Source organism: Chelonia mydas, chromosome 2 (assembly GCF_015237465.2).
Source record: "Chelonia mydas isolate rCheMyd1 chromosome 2, rCheMyd1.pri.v2, whole genome shotgun sequence".
Classification (NCBI taxonomy): Eukaryota; Metazoa; Chordata; order Testudines; family Cheloniidae; genus Chelonia; species Chelonia mydas.
Window position 1 is genome coordinate 74778954 of NC_057850.1, and position 20219 is coordinate 74799172.

General features: G+C 40.3%; 1 protein-coding gene across 14 annotated transcripts in view; it reads left to right on the top strand.

Moving 5' to 3' along the window:
• The window catches only part of LOC102935146 (opsin-5), a 71334-nt gene that overhangs the window by 19957 nt on the left and 31158 nt on the right, over positions 1-20219 (top strand). For 6 of the 14 annotated variants that reach the window (XM_043539688.1, XM_007058793.4, XM_037892699.2 and 3 more), the window contains 4 exons: positions 11409-11496; positions 15083-15245; positions 17521-17648; positions 19849-20183. In XM_043539688.1, coding sequence (XP_043395623.1) covers positions 11409-11496; positions 15083-15245; positions 17521-17648; positions 19849-20183 — 714 coding nt within the window. Of the gene's footprint in view, positions 1-11408; positions 11497-12843; positions 13041-13082; positions 13222-13354; positions 13476-15082; positions 15246-17520; positions 17649-19848; positions 20184-20219 lie in introns of those variants that run through there. The other 8 variants (XM_037892701.2, XM_037892702.2, XM_043539690.1 and 5 more) reach the window with 6 other exon arrangements.

Below are 20219 nucleotides of genomic sequence, written 5' to 3' on the forward strand. Positions count from 1 at the left end.
GTCCTGAGCAATTCGTATAGATGAAAAGGAGGCTATTTTGCTGGCAGCATACAGTATTTAATATATTTTTGTAATTAAACTGCTGGTTCCTGTGTTATAGTTGGGGCGTTGGTCTACTGGATACATTCTAAGATATCTATAGAAAGTCAGAAGGTTTTTTTGTATGGTATATTACCTGTCTAGAAATTATTAATATCCTGTGACATTGAGTTCAAATCAAAGACTTCATTGCAAATCTGGGGAAAATTCCCCTTCGAATAGAAAGACACGCATTTCAGATGCTTAAAGAGCTGTTCTCAGTCGACTGTTTAATACATTCAGAATGTCCAAATTATATATGGTCAACATTATGAAACCAATTTGCACTGTAATTTTAGTGGCTTAGGCCCCAAATCCAGCAAAAAAACTGAAATTGATGGGACTACTTGCGTGCATAAAGTTAAGTGCTTTGCTGGATCAGGACCTTAGCCACTGAGATCACTCCTGTGCATTTATGATCTGTCATTTCCCAAGGGAGCTCTGATGTTATGTTCCATTCTTGTGGCCTAATTCTTAACCCCTTGTCTTGGGTAATTGTCCAATATTTGGGACATTGCCAGATTTGTTTCCATTTGGAGGAGAAATTGATTATGAGAATCAGGTATTTCTTAGGTGCAATCCTGTTTATTTACAAAGAATGTACACGAAGTCCTGTTTCCCTGAACACAGTGGGAATGAATGAAAGGAAATTTCCTTGTTCAGAAATCCATGCCTGCCTTTTCAAGGAGTACTCTGACTAGGAGCGGCAGAAGGTCCCTAAAAGTGGGGAGGAGACACTGGTGCCCGAATTGTGGTCCCACCCCTTCACGCTGCCCCTTCCCTCTGAGGCCCCACCCTCTGTCCTCCATTGCTCGCCCTTATGGCCAGTGAAAAGTGGGAGGGCCATGGCCCCTTTGTCCCCCTTGTTCCGGCACCCCTGACTTTTCCCCCAAAGAAGCTCTGTCTCTTGGCTTCCTCCCCAGGGCCAGGCACCACTGCTGCTCCCACTATCTGCTGGCTTTTTCCTTGCTTTCTGGTTTTTCTCTCTCTTTGACTCACATGCTCCTGCAACCAGTCAAGGTAGCAGCCCCTACATTTGCAATCAGTCTCTAGGAAAATCCCTTAGGCCTCATGGCTTAGGTTATGCTCATATCCTTGCCAAGCTGGCCCCTGCCTTTAGTGGTGGCTTCTTTTGTTTCAGCTGTCACCAAACAAAGGGGGCATTTAATTGTTCCCTCATTTAGCCTGAATGAATGGTGCTTAGTACAACTATCGACTTTTACTAGGTCTGTGATTGATGGCTGACATTAATACTTTGCAGCATAACACTACGATACTGCCATAATGAAAAACATGTATATAAAATTTGATATTTTTCTAACACGTTTAAAATTCCATCAATATTATAACTGCACATTTGCAGTTTAAAAATCTTTGCTCAGTGAGCATATGGGAGATGTCTATGCCATAGCTATCTGCTAGCTCTCACTAGAGCCTAGATTTTTATTTACTTGTCTCTTGCCTCCATCTCACCCACTTCTGAAACTGAAGATGGATCAATCAGTTTGTTTTAGCTGTACATGTAGTCTTTTCATAGTTGAAACACATTCTGTCTCCTAGGACTACAGATCTTTGAAAGACCGAGATCCATGGCGTGAACTCTAGTGTTACTTTCTGGAGATGGTGAGGATGATAAAGAAAATACAGATAGGCATTGCCTCCATACATTAGGGCTTCAAATCTTGTGTCTGATATAGGCTAGAGAATACTGCATATAAAACTCCTGGGAGTTGCTTTTCTTCAGGCAGAGATGCGTCATTGATCAAGCAGAGCAACTCTGTATTTGTTTGACTTGCAATTACTGCTAATTATTCAGTTATTTGTGGAAAACCTCTTGCTGGTTGGAATTAAAACTACTTCTAGAATATCCTTGTTCAAACAAATTATGCTAATCTTTGTTGACAATGTAACTATGTTTATATTATTACTCTTTCCCCTAGTGCCAAACAGAATCTATTTTCCCCACACTAAATCAGATTTTTAGGCCCTGAGTCAAATTAATTGTTTTTTGACATTAATACAATGTTCAGTTGAACAGCTGCAAACATAATCTGCTCCCACCCCTAAGAAACATAAAGGGACTAATCAGGACATTAGAGTTTCTACTAATCTGAACATTGTTGGCAATAGAAAGGAGCAAATCATTTGAGACATTCTTCCCCACCCCACTTCCCCCCCCCCCCCACCCCCCGTTAGTGAACAGACTGAGAAATAATGAAATGATTCATTATTTGAAATTGTTTGTAAATGCCTTCAGTGAATAATTCTTGATTTGCATATTGTTTACATATTTGCAATCTGCACTATGTCTGTCTCTGATTGGGTGTAACTAATCAACATAGGAGGAAAGTGGTAGGTGTAGTATATCTTGACTTTAGTAAAGCTTTTGATACTGTCTCGCATTACCTTCTCATAAACAAACTAGGGAAATGCAACCTAGATGGAGCTACTATAAGATGGGTGCATAACTGGTTGGAAAGCCATTCCCAGAGAGTAGTTATCAGTGGTTCACGGTCATGCTGTAAAAGCATAACGAGTGAGGTCCCGCAGGGATCAGTTCTGGGTCTGGTTCTGTTCAGTATCTTCATCAGTGATTCAGATAATGGCATAGAGAGTACACTTATAAAGTTTGCTGATGTTACCAAGCTGGGAGGGGTTGTAAGTGCTTTGGAGGATAGGATTATAATTCAAAATGATCTGGACAAACTGAAGAAATGGTCTGAAGTAAATAGGATAAAATTCAATAAGGACAAATGCAAAGTGCTCCGCTTACGAAGGAACCATCAGTTGCAAAACGGGACATGATTGTCTAGGAAGGAGTACTGAGGAAAGGGATCTCGGGGTCATAGTGGACCACAAGCTAAATATGAGTTAACAATGTCATACTGTTGCCAAAAAAGCGAACTTCATTCTGGGATGTATTAGTAGGAGTGTTGTAAGCAAGACACAAGAAGTAATTCTTCCACTTTACTCCATGCTGATTAGGCCTCAACTGGAGTATTGTGTCCAGTTCTGGGTGCCACATTTCAGGAAACATGTGGACAAATTGAAAGTCCAGAGAAGAGCAACAAAAATGATTAAAGGTCTAGAACACATGACCTATGAGGTAAGACTGAAAAAATTGGGTTTGTTTAGTCTGGAGGAGAGAAGGCCGAGAAGAGACATAACAGTGTTCAAGTACCTAAAAGCATGTTACAAGGAGGAGGGAGAAAAATTGTTCTTCTTAACCTCCTGAGGATAGGACAAGAAGCAATGGGCTTAAATTGCAGCAAGGGAAGTTTAGTTTGGACATTAGGAAAAGCTTCCTAATTGTCAGGGTGGTTAAGTACTGGAATAAATTGCCTAGGGAGGTTTGGAATCTCTATCATTGGAGATTTTTTAAGAGTAGGTTAGACAAAGATCTGTCAGGGATGGTCTAGATAATACTTAGTCCTTCCATGAGTGTAGGGGACTGGACTCGATGACCTCTCGAATCCCTTCCAGTCCTGTGATTCTATAAGTCTGTGCAAACCTGGTAAAGTGGTCCATAATGACCAGGATCTACTCATACCTGCTGCTTTTCTCAAAATGAAGAAAGTCAGCTGAGACTAGTTCAAATGGTTCTGTGTTACTAATAGGATGTAAAAGAGCTTTGGTATATTGGCTCAGTCTCCTCTGTTTCAAGAAGTGACAGGCCTGAGTTACATAGTGCTGAATATCCTCCTTCATATGGTGCCAGTAAAAATGGTTTCTAGCTATGTTAATAACTCGACAAGTAGGTGACCCATGTTTTTCTGTAACTCTGCATAGGACCTTGTCTTTGGTACCTTTCAGATACTACCAACTTGACTGCGAGTAATGATTTTTGAGATAAAGAACACCAGTTGACCAAAATGGATTGTGAATTTGGCAGGGCCCTAATCCCAGTCCTATTTCCTTCCAAGTAGCTCCAAAGACTTGTTCCAGGGCAAATTGCTTACCCACTGCCTCTATTACTTCAGGTTCTGAATAGCTCCTTTGTAGTCCTGTTTCTGTCTTATGGAAGGGATGAACTCTAGCTTCGGCATTTCCATTGGTGGTTGCTGCACAGTTACCGCACAGAGAGGGAGGTGGCTTCTCAAATAACCACATCCTAGAACACCTACGGATTTATACGTTAAAACCAATGTCTTGAATTCCATCTGGAAGATAACGGACAGTGGATCATAGAGCACTGACACTAAGGATTCCAGGGAGATACTGTGTCTAATGTAGTGGTGGCACATTCTGTTCTAGCTTCATCTTCTGGCTGATCTTCAGATGTAGCTCCGTGCACTACAGCAATATAATTTAGATATGACAAAACAAACAACTGAGGCGAGGTTCCATTTCTGAAATAAATGGTCACAGACATCTCCCCAAGCATGGATGAAAACAAAATCTGATGCCAACAGCTGCTCTCTGAACAGCTAGGTACTACTCAGGCTCTAGAGCATGGGTTCTCAGGACAAATTATTTGATCGCCTCAGAGTGCGGCCACCAACTCTTGCTAGTGGCCGCTCTCATACTTTTTCCTAAAATATGTAATTTGTGAAAACAAATATGCACATATACACGTCCAAATCATTGTAATTTATTTATTGCTAGCTAGTAAGTCTGTTATGAAAAGTGATATTAACAAACATAAAGTATCACTATTCACAGCAGGCTTATTCAGCCCTGACAAGCCTGGGGACAGATTAAACTCTGGATGGCGGGGGGGTGGTCAGGGGAGACAGCGAGGGGACAGAGCCTGAAGCTGCGTGGCTGGAGCCTGGGGCCCACCACTGCGATACAGAGTCCAGGACTGGAGCCCGAAGCCCCACAGCCAAAGCCTGCTCCCTGCCACTCCAGGGCTGAAGCCCGAAGCCTGAGCCCCACCATCCCTGGGAAGGTGGGGAACTCAACAGGTGCCTGCTCCTCCAGTGTTGTGCTCCAGGTGACTCCAGATGGGGATGGGGCTGCCAGCAGGGGTTGGGCCCTAGCAATCAACACCAAGGCAGTGCATCCAGGAGCACAAGGGAGGGGGAAGGGCTGCTGCTTTGCTCGCTCCCCCAAATCATAGTCCAGGAGGCTGTGGCCGCAAGAAAAGCCCCTAGTGGCCACATTTTGAGAAATTCTGCTCTAGAGGCTCCGACATTACGAATCTGTGTCATCATGTTGATTGTTAGACTCCCTCAGTCTTGCCAATTCCCTTTGTAGCCAACAGCATTCTCTCTTTATTTGTCCAGGTTGGTGGTAGACACTTTTAAAACCCCAGAAAGGATGTTCCAATGGATCAAATATGTGATGACACTGCAAATTCTGTTCTCCTGTATTAACGGTTGTGTGATGGAACAATTAAGATATTACTGTAATTTATCATTTGGATTGTCGTCATTCTGGTCTGTTGCTGTGCCATCACATCTGACCTTGTCAGCTCTCATAAACTGTAGGATCTGCTCTTGGGCAGGAGCACAGAGAAAAATTTGAATTGTATATTAAACATTTCTAATTTTCTCTTTGTTGGTTGATTAATTACATAAGTCATCCGTTTGGGGTGAGAAACAAAATCACCTGAAATATGCAACTAACTGATGCAAAATTTCCAACCAGATATACATTTTGATATTCAATTTCAGTGACTATTTTAGCGTTGAAGCTAAAAATGTTCTTTTTGCTTGTGTTCACATTAATGAAGCTCAAGCTCCAGAATGCTCCCTAATATCAAACACAAATGGGTTATGAATAGAGCTGTGTGGATAACTGATATTTTTGGTTTACTCACAGTCCCTTCCCCCCCGTCCCTGTCCCCCCTGCAACAATCCGGTCAACCCAAAACTGAAAGTATGAAAGCTTTGTATAAATAAACGTTCATTGGGGCAGAGAGGGAAAGAGAGTGTGACTCTCTAGTCTGGTGTTTTAATACAAAATGGAGCAGCTTCAACAGGAGATATTGAGGGAGACTCACCCCAGAATACCCAATAGCTTGGTGACTAGTGCATTACATTAGAGGGGGGAAGACTTGGGTTCAAGTCCCTGCTCCAGATGCCTCCTCTGGAGTGGGGGCTTGAACCCAGGTCTTACAAATCTGAAATGAATGCACTGGCCTAGGGCTATGGCAGATAAGTAGGCCACCTCCTTGGTTCTGCGAATGGTGCCTAAGTTTCCTTGTGAAATTAGCCCCAAAATATTAAAACATTTCATTTTGGCATTTCTGAAATTTTTTCGTTTTGCATCTGAAATAATTTGCTGAAATTGACATAAATTTGTGAAATGTATCAGTTGTCCCAAATCGGCATTTTTTTTTTTTTGGTTGAAAAATGCTTAGACCAAAAAATGTGCCTATCTCGAGTTATTAATACAGTCAAAGCAAAATTTGCTTTCTTAATCAAACATTTGTAGAAAAATATCTTCCCATTTTCTTGGCTTTATTAACTACCCATTGCTAGTAATTGTATTTTATGCCCATAAAATTTGCCTACATTTTCAACTGGATACTGCATTCTTCATTTATTTTTGACCCAAACCGGGGTGCACTGTTGCTATGCTCCATTTAACAGCTACCACTTGATAGGTAGCTGGATTTTAATAGCAAGTGAAATTATTTCTATGTTTTGCAGTAGGTTTATGGTGTACAAATAATGTGGTGTACTATGAAGTTTTATCAGTACAGAGGACCCAATTCTGCCCTCATTTTCACCTGTGTCACTCCCTTTGAAGTTAATGGGAATTGAACGTGCATATTTGAGGGCAGACTTGAGACATTAGTTAGCATATAAATGACACTGATTTACACTCCCAAAACTAGAGTAATGTAGAACACCATTGAAGGCTGGGTCTGCACTACAAAATTTTGTTGACATAGCTATGTCGGTCAGGGATGTAAAAAAATCCACATCCCTGACCAATGTAGCTATGTTGGCACAGAAGGTCTCCTTGTGTCCGTATAAGTTACTTCTTCAGTAGGGGGGGTCTTCAGGTATAGCTATACCAGTATAGGGGTAGCGGCAAAGCCTTCCCACTGTAAACTAGCCCTAAGTTGTCTCTCAGTTTGTTTCTTTCTTGTTGTTGCCATAGGTTAAGGTCATAGGTCAAGTCTTCTAAATTTTTTAAAATCATTTTTATTGTTCTTCTCTGGACTTTCTCTATTTTGTCCACATCTTTTCCAAAGTCTGATGCTCAGAACTGGACACAGTACTCCAGTGGAGGCCTCCCCAGTGCTAAATAGAGCTGGACAATAACCTCCAGTATCTTGCATACGATACTCCTGTAAACAAATCCCAGACTATTAACTTTTTTTTTGCAACTGCTTCACATTGTTGACTCATATTCAATCTGTGATCCATTATAACCCCCCAGATCCTTTTCAGCACTACTAGCACCTATTCCCCATTGTGTAGTTATGCATTTAATTTTTCTTTCCTAAGTGAAGTACTTTGCACTTCTGTGTATTGAATTTCATCTTGTTGAGTTCAGACCAATTCTCTAATATAAGGTTGTTTTGAATTCTAATCCTGTCCTCCAAAGTGCTTGCAACCCCTCCCAGCTTGGTGTCATCTTCATGTTTTATAAGCATACTCTCCACTCCATTATCCAAGTGATTTGAATTAAAATATTGAATAGTATTGGGCCCAGGACTGACCACTGTGGGACCCACTAGATGCACCCTCCCAGTTTGACAGTAAATCACTGATTGCTACATTTTGGGCATGGTCATTCAACCAGTTGTGCACCCATCTTATAGTAATTCCATCTAGAACTCATTTCCCTAGTTTGCTTATGAGAATGTCATGAGACTGTGTCAAGAGCCTTACTAAAATCAAGATATATCATGTCTACTCCTTGCCCCTATCCACTAGGCCAGGAACCCTGTCAAAGAAGGAGGTTAGGTTGGTTTGGCATGATTAGTTCTTGACAAATCCATACTGGTTATTACTTATAACCCTGTTATTCTCTAGGTGCTTACAAACCGATTGTTTAATTTGTTCAGTATCTTTCCAGGTACCAAAGTTAGGCTGACTGGCCTATAATTACCCTAGTCCTCTTTGTTCCCCTTCTTTTAAGGACACTCGCATGCTACAGTAGTGGTCACTAGTAAATCTTAGAATCAGGCTTCTGCTGTGAATAGTCACTGCTGCAGCTGATGGCTAATGAGTGATTTATAAAAAATAAACTGAATAAAATTCAAATTTCACTTTCTATTGACTTAGTTCTGTTTCAGAGAACATTCCTACCAGTAAATGTATTTGCTAATAAAGCTAAGGAAAATAGACAACTAAGAAGCATGATTGCCATTGGAAGTAAAGATCCAGACCCTTAGGTGATCTGAATTATTGTAACTACATTGATTTTTAGTGAAACTACACTTGTTTATATCAGGTGAGAATCTAACAGTTTGTTTAAAAAGAATCCATGGAATAGTGAGAGTGAAATTTAAGAATAGACTTAATTCAAATTCAGGTAAGAAAAGCTGAAGTGAAGACAGACCAACTGAATGTAGATTACCTCTACCTACAGCATTGCAGGAATGAAGCAGGCTGTGACCTTATTACTAACTATGTGTATACAGGTTTCAGAGTAACAGCCGTGTTAGTCTGTATTCGCAAAAAGAAAAGGAGTACTTGTGGCACCTTAGAGACTAACCAATTTATTTGAGCATGAGCTTTCGTGAGCTACAGCTCACAGTATGCATCCGATGAAGTGAGCTGTAGCTCACGAAAGCTCATGCTCAAATAAATTGGTTAGTCTCTAAGGTGCCACAAGTACTCCTTTTCTTTATGTGTATACAGTGGTTGGCTCAGATCCAGAGTGTTAAGTACAGACCCTACTTGGACCATGTGCTAAGATTACTTTTGTACCTTGTTTTTTCTGACATTTCACATGCTGCGTTAAAATCCAATGTGCAAAATTGCATGAATTACATCATTTCTTGCTATTATGCTTATGGATATGGGGTGAAATTGCCATTAGGGCACTTAATCATATGACAGTTACAGAACAGGGAGAGCAATGGACCTTTATTTTTTATCAAGAAGCATAATCAGAGAAACTTGAGAAGGGGGAAAAGGCTGCCAGTAGCAACTATATCTACTATTACCTATGGCAATATTGATTGCCATAGGTAATGGTAGATATAATTGCTACTGGCCATGAAGTGTTAAGGGTCTGTACTTAACACTTCATGGCCAGGCTTAGGGAATGTTGCTTTACTTTTGTTAGTCTGTGTATAGGAACTGTAATTTGTCTCATCTACTGAGGCAAAGCTCCAGCTAAACCTTACCAGCCCCATCATCCACATTGCAGTAGCCTCCATAGGCCATGAAAATAGGAAGGGACATGACTTTCTTGAGACCTCAATAATGTATTTCTTACAGGTCTATATAGTATCTCTTAGAGATGTGTAGATCCTGCAGTTCAATTCACAACAGATTGAACATGAAGAGATGCTTAACTGCCAAATGCAATGCACTGCAGCTCATTTGCTCCAAGGGCCTTGTAGCCCTTAGCCACTCCCCTCCCCACTGAAGGCCAAGGAAGGCTCAGCAGTTTCTCCAGCTGCACTGAGACCAATGAAAGTTAAGAGCCTAAATACCTTTGACGATGTGGCCCTTGTTGACCTTCCCCCCAGGTTTCCTGGCAGCATTCGGTGATTGCTGTCTCTAGCATGCCCTTCTAGGGCTTCCTAGTTGTGGGCTTCAGTCCTCACATGCTATAAATAGACTTGGAAGGATTCTATTTTTATTGGTAATATTTCTATTGGTGATAGAAATTTACAGATAGGCAAAGTAAGAAAACTACTTTTTGGAGAATTTACTAGAGTTTGATGTAAGGATATTTACTTAGTATATATTTGACATGTGATGTTGACAATTTGTACTTTAATGGTTATAATGCTTTCTCTTTTTAAATCTCAATGTTTGTCTTTAAACAATGGCCTGACACCCTCCCCCCCCAATAATTTCCCACAATCATGAAATTTTACATCAATAAAACTGGAAAAAATGGTTAAAATAAACTAATATCCATTGAAATTATATAAAAAAAATCAAATTCTGCCAAGCCTAGCTATAAAGTTGTTCTTGGGGGAAAGATGCATTCTAAATAGGGTAGTGGGAGCTGGGAAAACACTAGTGGATGCACTGCTAGCTAGCCAGACTCTGGGCAGGGGCAGAAGTGCTCTGTAGTCCCTAACATAGTAGCTAGAGAACCCCTGGCAGGATACAAGAGACTGAAGTTCACCCATTAGAACATGATTCCAAATTCTTCTTGTGCTTTGCAGGCAGTTCACTAGTTTTTCTAATTTATTTGTTGTTGAATGTCATTTGCTGAAGAATTTCTTGAGGGCAAATTCAGAGGCGTTCTGCAGAATCTCTTACAGTCAGTCCCTCAGATTTACTTAAGCGCCCTCTCTGAAACGTGAGGGAATCCAAGTTGGTGTAATTTAAGAACCAACCAGCCAGAAGAAAGTGTAAATAAAGTAGGCATGTCCTGCTTTAATTTTCATCTTCTAATGCTATCCTGTTAGGGGCCAGAAGAGAGGATTAGAGCAATTAGACTTCTTTACACACAGACTCAGTGGGACAAATTCAGAAATGAGAGTGTATGTGCAAGATGGGTAGAATGACTTACATGTTGGTAAGAGGGTGTGAACCTAAGTGAGTCAAAGCATGTAACGAATAACTTCAGAGAGTATACTGATGTACCATAGATGTTGAAGGGGTGGGGAAAAAGTGTAAATTATACCCGTTAGACTTCTATATTTTCATAGACTCACTTAGGGCCTGATCCAGCTCCCATTGAATTTTAGATTTTCTTCCATAGTTCTTGGCCTTTTGTGCCTCCTATCTTTGGAAAGTGCTGAACAGTCGCTCTGTGAAATTCAGCCCCCCTTTAATGTGTCTCAAGCTGAGCCTCCAAAAATCGAGGCATACAGAGTCACAAACACTGTTCCCTCTAAGCTGTACGCGTGTGCGCATGCACGCAGATCCTAAACCCTGCGCACACGGCGAAACACCGCACTCACAAAAATTTGCACAAAAGCACAACAATTTGCACAAAAGAAATTTTTCTGCACATGGCCTGTCAAAAATTAGAGGGAACGCTGGTCACAAGACATTTTTTGGAAAATCTTGATGTATTCATGTTCTAATGAGTCAAAGGGACACCACTCAAGGGTGACAAACTAAATCCCTCAGCAACAACCCGATGCCACATCTCTCATCTTCAAACTTGTCATTGCGAACACTGGAAAAATCAAACCAACTCCCCCCAACAACCAGCTTATTGCTAGTCTTGCAGAAAGCCAACAGAGAGATTCTCAGGTGCTGAATTCCCATTTTCTTGTTTTTCAGATGGGTTCCTATCTTGTTAATGCAACATTCCAGTCCAAAATAACAGAAGAAGCGGATATTATTGTTGGACTGATTTATACAGTGTTTGGTAAGTATGGTTTGTTTCATGATTATTTCACATTCCAAAGGTTTGATGAGAATGTAGAGGGTTTGGAAATGGAGTTAATTACTGACACGGATTACTTCAAAGTTTTCATAACAATAAAATAAAAGAATAGATTGATCTAATTACAACTTCTATAACATTAATTAGTGACACATTTTTCATCAAAAAGCAAGTACAGTACCTATTCAATTTTAATCTACTATAATAGTTTGACAATAATAACAGTGTTTAACTTTGGAAGTCATTAAACATTTTAAAGAATGATTTACAGCAAAATATTGTGTGGTTGGTTCAACTTATAGCACCCGAGGTTCTGGGCAGCACTATTTTGTATTTCTGGTTATGGTGTTAACATTGAATCCTTAAATCCCAGTCCAGCATCAAAATCTAGTAGTGCAAACCCCTGTACGCATGAGGAGTCCCAGGAAAGTCATTGAGACTCCTCATGGGCACAGTGGCCCATGAAAGTAGATCCAGATGCAGGTTTAGAGCCCTATACATGAGCAATGAAGCAAAGTTACTCCTGGAACTGGAACACTGAATTTCTTTGCATCTAAAATGTCAATCATTGACTTCACTAGATTTGAGCCCACTTATACCATTGGTGAATATGGTCTTATGAATTCTTTATGGGCGAGAAACAAAATGCATATTCTAGCTGAGAAAAGGCCAGATCCTTGGCTGTAGCTGAACTGCATACAGCACAAATTGCAGGGAGATGGGGAGAAAGTGCCTTAAAATCACTATTTCAATACCTGATACCAGGTGGACTGGCCTTCCACACAATGAGTAGTAACTGCTTTAATTTATGACTACTGACAGCTGAGGATTAGTATGATGTAGAAGGATCCCTTTCTCCTTTTCCCCTGCTACATTGTCAGCAGGGAATTGTGTAGACATCTCTACATTCATTGTATACAACTGGTGGACCTCCTTTGCACTAGTATGGTCTTCCCAGCGATGGATGCTGGATTTTGATCTGTGTGATGCAAATCCAGATGGGAGAATTTGATCCCTAGTCTCTGCTTTTGGTGAACCAAGTCAAGTGTTTCAAATGCGAAAACTGAGGGTTGTCTGTAAAGAACATCTCCTTCTAAACAACATTACCGCCCAAGTCTAGGAGCACCAATGCAGTACATCAGTCCTGCTTCATGTCTGGAAAAGCAAATAAAGAATCCGAGAGGAGAATTGTGGCATGACTGGCCAATGAACTGTAATTGGAAAGATAACTCTGTAGCTTTGCAGGAACTGGTACATATATATATATATATTATAAAGTACTTTCTGATTAGAAACAGACACATGAGTCTTGCTCTTTGCTCATTGCAGGTGAAAACTAGAATTTTCTGGTGATGCTTTCATTCTGTTTCTGATATTCTGCATGCAGATCATCGTCAACAAAGCAGGGTGAAAACTTGCTCTCGCTGGAAAGTGAACTGCACATGAAATGGTGAAAATTCCATCTACTTCAGCAGTACATGTTATGCCCCCCTCTCCCGCCTTTTGCTGAAGAGGCATTCAGCAAGGTTTGTTGCCAACTAACTAACTTCTTTTATTTTCCCTTTCAGATCCCATGATAGCCAACCCTGCTCAGATCACTGGCTCGCTTCAGTGTGACTTTCCAACATGCACTATGTTAGTGATGTCACAGCTGCTGCAGGACCTTGTAAGAGAAAGGAGCTGGCCTGTTGGGCACCGGAGTGTCAGGTAAGTTGCGTATAAAAGAAGTACTGTGCAACTTTCATGTTAGATATAATTTTGTAATTTCCCCTCTTCCTCCACAATTTAATAACTAAAAAACTAACAACAAAGCTGACCTTCCCCAATATCCATGCTCCAGCAGAGTCCTAAAGCAGCTGTGACATCCACATGATGATGCATGCTGGGACATCCTATCAGAGCTTGAGCTGGTAATCCAAACAGGGCTGGGTGCTGTGGGACCTTGAAAGCAAACAGAAAAGGTGAGTTGTTATGGAGCCAAGTGATGATCTTAGACCAGCTACTGAGAACATTCAAGTATTACTAAAGTGGATGGAGTTTTCATGTGCTAGTTGCAATCCATTTTGATAAGTGAAAGTAATTTTAATGTTTAAGTTCCCACACCTTCAATGGCCACATGTGATCTCTTAGATCATGTCTCCTGTAGAGATATTAGTCATGAAATATTTGGTAGAGCTGGTGGAAAAACGGAAAAGCTATTACACAAAAAGCTTACCATTTCAAAGGTGTTGCCATTCTGTAAATCAAAATTATTGGCAAAATATATTTTAAAATGTTGATATTTTGAATTTTAGCTCCCCCCCTTTTTGTCACTAAATGAACAATACCCAGTTTTTTCTTCATTTTTTCATTTCTCTTCTTTGTGTTTCCTTCTTCCACTCTGTTTTCAAAAGTTAAAGAATTTTTCAAAAATTGCAGTGGCAGAAGGAATTTTTTTTTAAATGGAAAAGTCAATATGTATTAAGCAACTCAGGATATTGTTCATTCTGTGCTTTCAGTGGAGGTGGGGAGGAAGCAGGTGTGTGCATGCGGGAAATCCGACGTTTCAAAATTTTAACGTTTTTGGGTTTGGTGAAAAATAAGGAAAATGTTTAAAGCAGTTTTTGAAAAGTTTTCAGTTTAGAAAAAAGGCCATTTGAACTAAATGTCGGATTTCCCGCATGCACCCACCTGCTTCCTCCCCACCTTCACTGAAAGCACAGAATGAACAATATCCTGAGTTGCTTAATACATACTGACTTTTCCATATAAAAAAAAAATTCCTTTTGCCACTGCAAACTTTTGGACAAAATGTTTTGACCAGCTGTAATAATATTACAATTGGACTAGATCTGGGGAAGTTTAATCCTGCTTCTCCTCTTCCTTTTCAAGAAAGTCTCCATCCTCAGACACCTGGGATAGGTTTAATAAAGTAGAAAACAGTTTGTTACTGCTTACTACAATTCCTTGTTAATCAAAATAACAATGAATCCAGCTAGCATAGTCCTTCAAGTGAAAGCAAGATAATTTGTGGAGAACATTTGAAAAAATACTTAGAGGATGGGGGTGGTGGAAATAAAATCCTACTGGACTGGTAAATATAAGGGTGTATTAAGTGAAGTAAAGCCTCTTACTGCTGTGCTGAAAGGTCAATGCTGGTTTTGGCATTGGGATTTGAATACATGACTTTCTAACCTAGAAATCAGCATGCTACTAGGTAAGCCATACTTTTCTCCACACCTATAAGAACTAAGTTTTATCCTACTTGTTCAGAGCTAGCGAGCAAATTAATATTCTTTCTCAGTTAGTCATGTTGGAATGTTAGAAATAGTATATCTTCTACTAGAATTATATCAAATCCTAATCAAATGAACTTTTTATCTGGAGATAATAGATCATTTAAGTTAATTTCTCCATGATTCACTTTGTATCCTTTAATCATTATCGCAAATGAATCTTAAATAAGGCATTTCTGGGAAGATGTACCAAATAAGGGGGCAATGCATTACTCCTTGCAAAGAGTATTAAAAACGAAAAGCCAGTAAATGAGAGTAATGAATTCCTCTTTTTATTTTATATTCCCCTATAGGAATATGCTCCTTGTGTGGAAACAGTATTCTTTTGTATGTTTCCTACAAGAAAAAGAATTTGCTAAAACCAGCAGAATACTTCATGATCAACCTTGCCATCAGTGACCTTGGTATGACTCTGACCTTGTACCCTCTAGCTGTTACATCCAGCCTTTCTCACAGGTTTGTTCAATATGCAAATGGTATTTAACATCCACTGCACAGACTGGAGGCCTCTGCCAGCAGAGAGGACTGAATTATTCTGCCACTTCTGTAGAAAGTACAGAGAAGATTAATTACAGAGATTGAGAGAAGTTTGTTACATAAGAGCAGCTTTCTGAGCTGCTGGCTGCATTTAGTTTTCTAGGCTGAGGCCACTGCAATTTGTATCCCTCTTGGGAAAGGAGCATGGGGGTATTTCTTCCCTACAGTCACGCTACCTGCTGGCTGAAATCTTCCATGGCAGGAATTGTAAGAACTATTGGAACGTAGCTGTTTAAAAAAAAAAAAAACAAATCTAATATGCAAACAAATCTGACGCTGTATATGACTCCTGGGGATTAAAGTTATGGTTAATGTCCAATTCACAATTTGGTCTTCTTTCCAAGTTAGCTCTTCTTTCTCTTGCCTCTACCTCCCTCATCCTTGCCAGTTTAACTGAATAGTATTCCATAATATCTGGCTTTTGTGATCTTTACATGGGGCTCAGAACCTCTAATAAATTCCCTTACTGGACCCTAGGCAGTCTCTGGTATGCTGTGGAGTTTTCCCGTGGAAGCTCTTTGGGATTGTGGAGAGGAAAAAGAGGGTGCTTGTGGGACAGAGGAGAATGTGAATCTAGCCCAGAGTCTAATTTATTCAGATCAAAGGGATTTAGACACCTACCTGCCACTTTGGATGCTGAAGTCCAACATTTAAGAGCAAATGGCATTTGCAAAATATCAGCTCAGCTGCTGCTGCCGAGCCCTGTAGGTACCTTAGAGACTTTAGATGCCTACATTTTAGTGGCTGAACATGCTCATAGCCAAGTCTTGACCTGCCCATCAGCTCTGTGCCTAACTCCCATCTACGCCCCAGCGGGATTCATGAGTTAGGCATTCCCCTATTGGGCCCCATCCAGGAGGTGTGCTCAGAGCATGTTGAAATTCACACAAAATGGCTGGAGGGTGAGGGGGGCACTTCCTGAGGAATGTGTTGATTTTTTTTGGATGAAATTTTTGTTTAAAAAAAAAAATGGGGGGTGGGGGGAAGGTTTGATAAAGATCAAACAGAACCTGACCTCAGGGGGATGGAACACTGCAAATGTTTTGTTTTGAAATGACTTTGTTCTGAAAGGTATTATAATATAATTTTTAAAAACCCCAAATTGGGATGAATTTTATCAGAACAATATTTTGAAAACTTCGTCTCGCAGGAAATTTCCAATATTTTTCGCTCCGATTCAGAACGGAACCCCCCCACCCCCCCTCACCCCCGCCGAATGTTGGCATTTCCTGCAGAGCAGCTCTAGGAAGCAACAAGGTAAGACGCAATCTAGCGTGGCTGAATGGCAAGGTTCAAGCGGAAGTCTTTCATGCCAAACTGTGATCCTTGTGGGAGAGCATGCGCAAAAGCTGCCCCCACACTGCCTAGCTCAAATCAAAGCTATTGACTGTTTACCTTCATGACTGTATCACCACCTGAGCAGTTTACTTCCAAGTGCTACAGTATAAAATCACCTCTATTAACTCTTCCCTATGACTTGAGGGAGGGGGAGAAGGGAGAGAGGGATTTATGAGATTCCATCTCCTTACTGCAGGACTATTCTAATTAATGCTGCTTTCGGAATGCGTCTCTTATCCTCCACTAGGGCCTTGTCTACACACAAACTTGTGGACACTCTGATTTTGATTTGGTTTTGGTTTCTCTTAAACCAGTTTCTAATCTACTTAAATTAAACTGGAATTAGCTACTCTTATACAGAAATACGTGCCCACACAGGGGACTGCATTCGTTTAACTAAATCAGTTTAAATTCATATCTTTAGTTAAACTGCTGCAACGCTCCATGTAGACAGTGCCTAAAAGTGTTGCAGAGGAAGAGGAATGAGGAGAACTGAATTCTTAGCAGCTAGTGTCAGAGAAAAAGGGGTGAACAGTTTGGCAGAAAGTGGCTGAATTGAACAGACTCTGTTTGTTTTTGTTTTTTTTTTCTTTTTCTTTCTTCTCACCTCCCCTCAAAAATGAAGGCAGGCAACAATTTTCTTAATGGCACTAGGATATTCCAGTAAGAACGTTCTCCTTCAGTTACCTGCCGACCAAGCATTAACACCACAATGATGCTCACTACTTTCAAATAGTAAATGTCAGCATTGTAATAATGACCACTACAAGGGACTTTCTACCATCTGCCTTTGAATTACAGGAAGAATGCCGGCATTTAAATCTTGACTCTTTTGTTTTTGTTTGTTTATTTTCAGATGGTTGTATGGTAAACAAGTTTGCTTGTTCTATGCATTTTGCGGTGTACTTTTTGGGATCTGCAGTCTGTCAACACTAACATTACTGAGTACTGTGTGCTGCCTCAAAATTTGTTTCCCAGCTTATGGTAAATTAACTTCCTTCTCTCTCAGATTGTTCAGTATTTGTCTCTTGGACAAAGACAGCCATTGGCTAGTCGAGGTGTGTTACATGGGGGCCAAATGATTTATATATCTGTTCTCCCCAATAATTGAGTTTGGTGCTATATAAACCTCGTTTATTATATCCAAACCCACTTACGCTGAGGTAAATGACTCAGAAGAGGGCCATGAGATAACTGTTAAAATGAAAGCAAGGTTGAGTTAAGTTGATACCCTTTTTAAGATTCATTTTGTACAATTATCTTTGACTTGATACAGGTATGAGCAGCATTTCAGTACCTTAATTTTTTGTAAATGGTGGAGATGCATACTATATTCTTTTGACTTTTTCAGATGTTTTCTTTTGTTCATCCACTCAAGTTCTTTCTTTATTACCTCACTCACATCTTAGGATAAGAGGAATGCCAGTCAACGTAACATAGGAAAGACAAATGTAGCATCACATTTTACTACTATTCAAAGAACAGCTTTAAAATCCCTGAAGATGTAGTGTTGCAAGAAAAATGTGCCTGATTGTAGTAAGAGTAGCCATGCAAATGGTGCCCCTCTCTTTCATATTCAGTGCCAACAGAACTACTTATTTTTAGTGAGATAAATTTTCCAGAACAAAGATGACCTTCTCTTGAATCAAGACACACGTCAACTAACAGTATCTTGTTTCTTTTCTTGTCTATGCCTGGTGTTGGATTGTTTAAAGACATAATAATTGTGAGGGTTAAACATTTAATTAATGTGAAAGTGTGTTGAAGATGCAACATCCCTGTTAAGTACATTTAATGTCTGCTTTATCATATAATGTCTTCGTATCATATAAACTGAAAAATGGCAGATATAAACATTTTAGGCATGGATCATGAGCTCTGACCTACAAGTATTTGGCGCTACTTGTGTGGGGCAAAACATTTAGTAGAATCTCTCTAGGTGACAGCCCTTTAGTTTGAAATCAGGGTGATCATTCTTTAGATTCATTAGTGTTAACACTGTGTTTGAAAGTCATACTATGAACCATTCTAAAATGGAGCACATTTTGAAGCTGCAGGGAGCCGGGTCCTTGTCTTATGCGTTCCTTGGTCATAGCCAAGTTGCAGTGACAGGGGGTGTAAGATGACCATGAAACTTCCCTTTGCAATCACCCCTCGCTCCTCCAGTTCTGTGTTAATTTGTGCTGGACTGGTTTCCCAGCATAACTCCGAGCAGCCTGAGGGTGCCAGCTTTCATTTTAAGGTAATCTGATTTCTTTTAAGTTCCCTTGAATATTTCCTTACATCTTTTATGTTTCCACACAAAATATCAATTGAATTTCAGTGAAGATCGCTTATTTATTTCACGATATGAGAGGATTTGCAAATAGCATGATCAAAGATCCCTGCACTTATTGGACATATGAACTGAAAGCTTGATTTAGTACAAAATCAGCTTGAGTCTCTCTCAGATGTACAGTATATTCACTGTATGCAAAAATACCATCAGTGGCACCTCATAACAGCATAAGAGAAATCATCTCAAACTGAAATCAGGAAATAAGAGTTACAGTTTGAGCATCTGAGATGAGTGGTTTCTGAAGTACCGTGTGTGTGTGTGTGTGTTGTGTTTGCTCTATTCTGTTTCCCTGGATTTCCTGATGCAGCATTTCTTGAGAATAAGCTGTCTCTTCAACCTCCCTTTGGCCAGAAGCTTAGACAAAGATGAACAAGGTGGGACCTGAAACATCTTGTGTCTGCAGCTCACCCAACTTGCAGTTATTTAGGGTTCAGAATATTGCAAACTCATTTTATGGTGCCTTTAGTTTGAATAACACGGACGTTTTTTACTGTTTATTTATATTGTGAATATTCTTTATTTGTGCAGGGAAGACCCAGTCTTTTTGGACCAGAACCCCATTTCACTAGGTGCTATCCATGATAAGCAGTGATCTCAGCACATCTGTTGCTTACCTGTTAAGGCATCACAACAAAGGGAGAGTTTAATAGGGGTTTTGAAGGAGGACAATGAGATAGCTTTGTGGATGTTTATGGGGGGCTTCTCCCAAGCATGGGGGGTATGTGTAAACAATTGTAATACCCACTATCCAATAAAAAGGGCCTATGCATTGTTTTCTGGCTTGTATAATTCAAATGCATCATGCTGCTGCAAGCAGTTCTTCACTGATTGTTTCATGTCTTCCAGGGAACAGATTTAGGCGAGAACATGGACGAATCTTGATAGCCTGCGGATGGGCCTATGCAGCAATTTTTGCCTGTTCGCCCCTAGCTCACTGGGGAGAGTATGGACCAGAGCCCTACGGTACAGCTTGCTGCATTGACTGGCATTCATCAAATGTAAACACGGTGGCAATGTCTTACACCGTAGCTCTCTTTGTCTTCTGCTTTATCATCCCCTGTGGGGTAATTGTTACGTCCTATACCCTCATTCTGATAACTGTCAAAGCATCCAGAAAAGCAGTGGAACAGCATGTCTCAGGTCCCACCAGAATGAGCAACGTGCAGGCTATTACAGTCAAGGTATTTGAAAATTTGTGTTCTTAAGCCGCATTCTGC